We start from the raw sequence: 6285 nt of genomic DNA, 5'->3' as shown, positions 1-6285 counted from the left end.
AGGCATAATTGCTAACTGTCATGTAGGGTGTTTCCATTGATTTTGTTCTCACTAATGTGCTTCAAGTACATCCCTTTCTAGAACTGGGGTTGGGATGAAACAGTCTGTGGGTAAATGTTATTTTCAAAAACTTGATTTTTTGCTGTTTCTGTTTGGTTGTGTGTGGCTTGTTTTTGTTTTGACTGATTAAGAACTTTACTTGTTTATCTAATGAATTGAAGGGTTTCCTTTCCTGACCCTTTACAAGAGCTTTTCCCTTAGCAACAGATGTGTCATCTCAAAACTTTTTCTGATTGGCTTCAGCTCAACCTATTTGAATTTTCATCAATCAGAACTTACCATACCCTACATTCTCTTTTCTTTTATTCTCGTCAGTTCTACCCCACTCTTAAGCTCTACTGACCCCCATTAAATCACCAAAGAAGAAAATGGCCATAAGTGGAGCCCCAGTGCTAGGATTTTTCATCATGGCTTTACTGATGGGTCCCCAGGAATCATGGGCTATCAAAGGTAAGTGCTGAAGGAAGCAAAACTTGGGATATAAGTTCTGAGAGCACTGGAGAGATAAACTGTAAACATTTGCAAGACAGTCTTTGGAGTGAAGGAAAAGTGTGGCAGGCATCATGTAGTCTAAATCTGAAAGTATTTAGAAAATGTAGTTTGGTGCTCTTTTCATAAATTGAAGTCAGTCATATTTAGTTAAGAGGGAAAAAATGGTATTGATTAATACCATTAACTTTGAGATAAGCCGACCTGAAGTGGAAATATTTTCTGAGAGGCATTAACAAGCTATCCTCTGGGCTTTAATTTCTTTTTCTGGGAAATTAGTAAATTTTGAAATCTCACATCATTCTGTGGGGATTCAATGAGAAAAAATTTGAGAAGTCCTTGCAACTGGTTCTTAGCCAAATACATGGTTGTTATTTTTTGGCAAGTGAATCCTGTCAGCATATTTTAAGCACAGACATTGCATTGAAGATGACGAGAAAGGGAAGTTACCAAAAGCAACCTTCTATCCAAGGGAGGGCAAGGGCAGGTGTGCTGATACCAACTGCATTTAATTTACTTCCTCTCTGGAGAAGGATAGCCCATTCACCACTTCAGTGGATCCATGATCTATGGTCCCTGCTACTTAGTGATTTTCTCAAAAGAGTAGAACTGTGAGTAAGGCTATGGAGATTCTTTCCTTATTCTCTGCCATCTCCAGAGCAAATGTTTACTGCTGGGAAGATGTATTGTAAAAAAGTATCCTTCACCCAGGCTGAACCCCACAGAGGTGTCAGGTACACTGGAAATAAGTAATGTAATAATCCAGCTTGAAGACCCATGATAACAATTGTAGGTTTCTATTGCCTAGAAAGAGCTACAAATGGGGATGCATACCTGATAAAATAGAGGCTCTTCCACTGGGATGGAAGGGGAAGCTAGAGGTGGCACTGTTCCTTAAATACAAAGCAGTTTTGAACCTAAAATGCTGATTATAAAGCCCAGTGATGTATTAAGAAATTACTTACCTCATCTCATTTACTTCTTTTTTTTTTTTTTGGAAATAGCAAGAATGCACAAGCGGGGTGGGGAGAGGCAAAGAGAGAAGGAGAGAAGGAATCTTGGGCAGGCTACACAGTCAGGGTGGAGCCCAACTTGGGACTCGATCTCTGTACCCTGAGATTATGACCTGAGTCGAAACCAAGAGTCAGCTGCTTGACTGGCTGAGCCACATGGGCATCCCTCATTTAATTCTAAAGACAAATCCAAGGTAGAAGTGAAACCACAAAAGAATACAATTGGAAATATTATAATAAGAAAACATTATAAGTAGATAAAATAATCGATTCAAGATCACTAGGTAAGTAAATACCTAAATAAGAATTGAAGATTTAATTAGATCCAGGGTTTAGAACTCAGACTTTTAAACAGTGTTTCCCTATTCTTCATATTACAGTGCTGAGAGATGCCCTAGAATTCTTGTTTAATTGTATTTAATGCCTGGAAAAATACAGTGAGTGAGCAATTCTCTTTTAAGAGCTGCAACTGGATTCCCAAAGAGGGAATCATTTCTCAACTACTAACATGGAACCTAACAACAGCTTCACAAGACTGGGATTTTCAGGCCTCATTTCCTTCAGTCCACCCTAACTCTGCCCCTTTACTTCTTCCCTCCCAGCTCTGTTCAACATGGACGTCCTGCACCTAAGCCTCATCCTCCAGCTTATCCCTGCTTTCCATCACTCCTTCACTCCACATGGCCAATCCCCTTTCACTGCTCCCACCCATACATTTGTCTGACATCCTGGGTTCTTCTTCCTCTCCCTTCTTGGTTCCCATCCTAACTCTCTTCCCTGCTTTTTCAGAGGACCATGTGATCATCCAGGCTGAGTTCTATCTGACCCCTGACCCATCAGGAGAGTTCATGTTTGACTTCGATGGTGATGAGATTTTCCACGTGGATATGGAGAAAAAGGAGACAGTGTGGCGGCTGGAAGAATTTGGACGTTTTGCCAGCTTTGAGGCCCAGGGTGCCTTGGCCAACATAGCTGTGGACAAAGCTAACCTGGACATCATGATAAAGCGCTCCAACCACACCCCGAACACCAATGGTACCTGCTGCACTCCTAGACATGGGAATCATAACTTTGAAGTAGATGCTTCAGCTTGTTGTGTTACGTTATTGTAACTGACTTTCCCTCCCAGGGGCCCAGCCTTACCATAAGCAAGTCCCTACTTCTCATGCCACAGACTCAAGAACTTTACATGAGTTTGTTCCTTTCCTGATGTGCTCACATCTTGTCCCTGCCAACAACAGTCACTCACAGAGTCATTGCCCCAAATCTATGCCGGGGAAACTAGGAGTGAAATTATCTCTAGGACCTAAAATATCCTTCTATATATCTTATACCACAACACTGGCTCCAGTTCATGGGGGAGAGTATCAGAGATAGGTGTCTGAGACATGGCATAGATGCTCAGGGCAGAGTTTCCACTGCTTTTTCCGCTTCGGTGGGAGAAAGGGGGGCCAGCCTAAGCAGGGAAGGCTAATTTCTGTCCTTTGTCCCCAGTACCTCCAGAGGTGACTGTGCTCTCAAACACCCCCGTGGAACTGGGAGAGCCCAACACCCTCATCTGTTTCATCGACAAGTTCTCCCCACCAGTGATCAATGTCACGTGGCTTCGAAATGGAAACCCTGTCACCACAGGAGTGTCTGAGACAGTCTTCCTGCCCAGGGAAGACCACCTTTTCCGCAAGTTCCACTATCTCCCCTTCCTGCCCTCAGCCGACGATGTCTATGACTGCAAGGTGGAGCACTGGGGTTTGGACAAGCCTCTTCTCAAACACTGGGGTATGGACCATCCTTCAATCTCCTTTCTTTTGTGATTTCCTCCCATGATGCCTGTGTCTGGTGCTTTGGGACCCAGAGTCCCCTAACTCATCCATAACAATTGCTGCAATTCCTATTCCTTGCCTTCTCCCATTATTCAGCTCCCCACACTGTTCAATCTTCATTCCCTTAATTCATCATTCCTCTCATTCAGTTGATTAATAACTATTCTTTTGAATAAATACCCGACCTTTGGTTCTAAGTGCTACTCCATACCACAGTCATTACTTCCACACTATACTCTGTGTTATTTTTCCCCAGAGTTTGAAGCACCAACCCCCCTCCCAGAGACAAAAGAGAATGTGGTGTGTGCCCTGGGCCTGGTTGTGGGTCTAGTTGGCATCATTGTCGGGACCATCTTCATCATCAAGGGAATGCGCAAGGTCAATGCTGGTGAACGCCGAGGACCTCTGTGAGGCACCTGCAGGTGGGTTTGATGTGATCAGAGGAAGACATAGATGGAGTTATCCAAGGGTAGGAGACAGAGTGGGGAAAAGGAAGGATATGTGATGTCTTTAAAGGAAAATGATAGGGAAGTTATAGTTCTTTTTTTTTAAGATTTTGTTTATTCGACAGAGAGAGAAATAGTGAGAGCAGGAACACAAACAGGGGGAATGGGAGAGGGAGAAGCAGGCTTCTCACTGAGCAAGGACCCCCATGCAGGGCTCAATCCCAGGACCCTGAGATCATGACCTGAGCAGAAGGCAGACACCCAACCGACTGAGCCACCCAGGTGCCCCGGAAAGTGATAGTTCTTTGATTTCTTTTTGCTAGGACAGAATCAGACATTAGCATCATCTGGTATCCCAAAGCTTCAGGGTCCCATATTCCTTCCCATACATGTACACCTACACCACAACTTCAATCTTGGAAATCATCTCCACTACCTAAGACCAATTTTTCACATCAGGCTATTGAATCAGGTGATCTAGGAAAGATTTGGGCACTTCCTTGTTTATGATTCCAGAGGCAGGCCTTCAGTTCAGGAACATTCCCAGAGTTTGGCTCACTTAGGGTTAGGGCAGATTAACTACATGAAATGAAAATCCCTTGAAGGCCAATGCCTTCTCTAATCTGAAAAGTGGTTAAAACTTCTAAGAGAAGGTAAGCCATGGTCCGCTTATTCATACTTACTTGGAGAGTAGGGGGTGCAGTTCATGTGGAAAAGTTGTATATACTAGACAGAGGTCAGATGAATATTTAAGAACTTTTCCAAAGTCAAAGGATTAAGGGAGAAGAAGAAGGAATCTGAAAAAGAAAAAAGAGCTTAAAATACTCATCTTAGCTCTTTAGTAATTCTGTGTGTCCTGCTACAGGCAATGCAGTTTCCTAGAGAGAAGATCAATGAAGAAATTTGTGCTTCAGTAACTTTATAAACCTGGCAATATTTCAACCATTCATCTCGCTGAAGACAAAAATTCTTCCACATTTTCCAGACCTTTAGCTGTTTTAATAATAATGATGCCTTCCTGCTCTGTCCACATTCTGATTTCTAGTTATTCCCTGTTTTTTGCCCCTTCCTGGGTCTGTTTTCTTCCATTTCCTACCATCATTTAATATCACCATGTAATGCTCTAGAATAGACCCCATAGTATCGTGTCTCGGCTGTGGAATCTTATGAATGTTCAATACAGACATCCCTTCTATACTTATTGCTTGGGTTTCTTCAAAATGTGATTGTGATTTTTTTTTAACACAATAAACTATTTGATGGGTCTGAAATGAAGTTTTGGTGTCTAAGCCAGTTCTTCACAGGGACTAGGGAATATATGTGATTCTTTCACCCTGAAATTTGTGAATGTTGAATGTATGTGATAAGTTATGTAAGCAATTAGAGATATCTAGGTTTGGGGCACCTGGGTGGCTGAGTCAGTTAAATGTTTGACTCTTGAATTTGGCTCAGGTCATGGTCTCAGCATCGTGAGATCAAGCCTCATGCAGATTCTGCACTCAGACCAGAGTCTATGATCCTCTGTCTTGTTTCTTATTTCTTAAATTCCACATACCAATGAAATCATATGATGATTGTCTTTCTCTGATTAACTTCTTTCACTTAGCATAATACCCTCTAGTTCCATCCATGACATTGCAAATGGGAAGATTTCATTCTTTGATGTATATATATATATACATACCACATCTTCTTTATCCATTCATCTGTCAATGGATATTTGGGTTCTCTCCATAGTTTGGCTATTGTGGATATTGCTGCTATAAACATTGGGGTGCAGGTACCCTTTCAGATCACTACATTTGAATCTTTGGGGTAAATACCCAGTAGTGCAATTCCTGGGTCATAGGGTAGCTCTATTTCCAATTTTTTGAGGAAACTCCATACTGTTTTCCAGAATGGCTGTACCAGCTTGCATTCCCACCAACAGTGTAGGAGGGCTTCCCTTTCTCCGCATCCTTGTCAGCATCTGTCATTTCATTACTTGTTAATTTTAGCCATTCTGACTGGTATGAGGTGGTAGCTCACTGTGGGTTTGTATTTCCCTGATGCACAGTGATGTTGAGCACTTTTTCATGTGTCTGTTGGCCATTTGGATGTCTTCTTTGCAGAAATGTCTGTTCATGTCTTCTGCCCATTTCTTGATTGGAATATTTGTTCCTTGGCTTTTGAGTTTGATAAGTTCTTTATACATTTTGGATACTAGCCCTTTATCTGATATGTCATTTCCAAACACCTTCTCCCATTCTGTCAGTTGTCTTTTGGTTCAGTCGACTGTTTTCTTTGCTGTGCAAAAGATTTATCTTGATGAAGTCTCAAAGGTTCATTTGTGCCTTTGTTTCCCTTGCCTTTGGCGATATTTCTAGGAAGAAGTTGTTGCAGCCTAGGTTGAAGAGGTTGCTGCTAGTGTTCTCCTCAAGGATTTTGATGGATTCCTGTCTCACATTTAGGTCTTTC

General features: G+C 42.1%; 1 protein-coding gene across 1 annotated transcript; it reads left to right on the top strand.

The window, feature by feature from the left end:
* Window positions 1-347: 347 nt before the first annotated feature.
* On the top strand, window positions 348-5103 carry LOC112818136 (HLA class II histocompatibility antigen, DR alpha chain). Its single transcript, XM_073884768.1, has 5 exons — window positions 348-510; window positions 2352-2597; window positions 3057-3338; window positions 3639-3804; window positions 4694-5103. Exons 1-4 carry the CDS (start codon window positions 429-431, stop codon window positions 3791-3793), a joined length of 765 nt encoding a protein of 254 aa, XP_073740869.1. The 5' UTR covers window positions 348-428; the 3' UTR covers window positions 3794-3804; window positions 4694-5103.
* Window positions 5104-6285: the final 1182 nt, after the last annotated feature.

The sequence above is a fragment of the Callorhinus ursinus genome, unplaced genomic scaffold (assembly GCF_003265705.2).
Source record: "Callorhinus ursinus isolate GAN/ISIS: 27379988/994484 unplaced genomic scaffold, GSC_fseal_2.0 scaffold59, whole genome shotgun sequence".
Classification (NCBI taxonomy): Eukaryota; Metazoa; Chordata; class Mammalia; order Carnivora; family Otariidae; genus Callorhinus; species Callorhinus ursinus.
This window is presented reverse-complemented; position numbering and strand designations above follow the sequence as displayed.

Excerpts from the sequence above, each read along its gene's own strand:
- LOC112818136 (XM_073884768.1), top strand. The coding sequence starts at position 429 with ATGGCCATAAGTGGAGCCCCAGTGCTAGGATTTTTCATCATGGCTTTA. Across the intron at positions 2,598-3,056 it reads CCACACCCCGAACACCAATG|TACCTCCAGAGGTGACTGTG; the intron begins GTACCTGCTGCA and ends CTTTGTCCCCAG. Across the intron at positions 3,339-3,638 it reads GCCTCTTCTCAAACACTGGG|AGTTTGAAGCACCAACCCCC; the intron begins GTATGGACCATC and ends ATTTTTCCCCAG.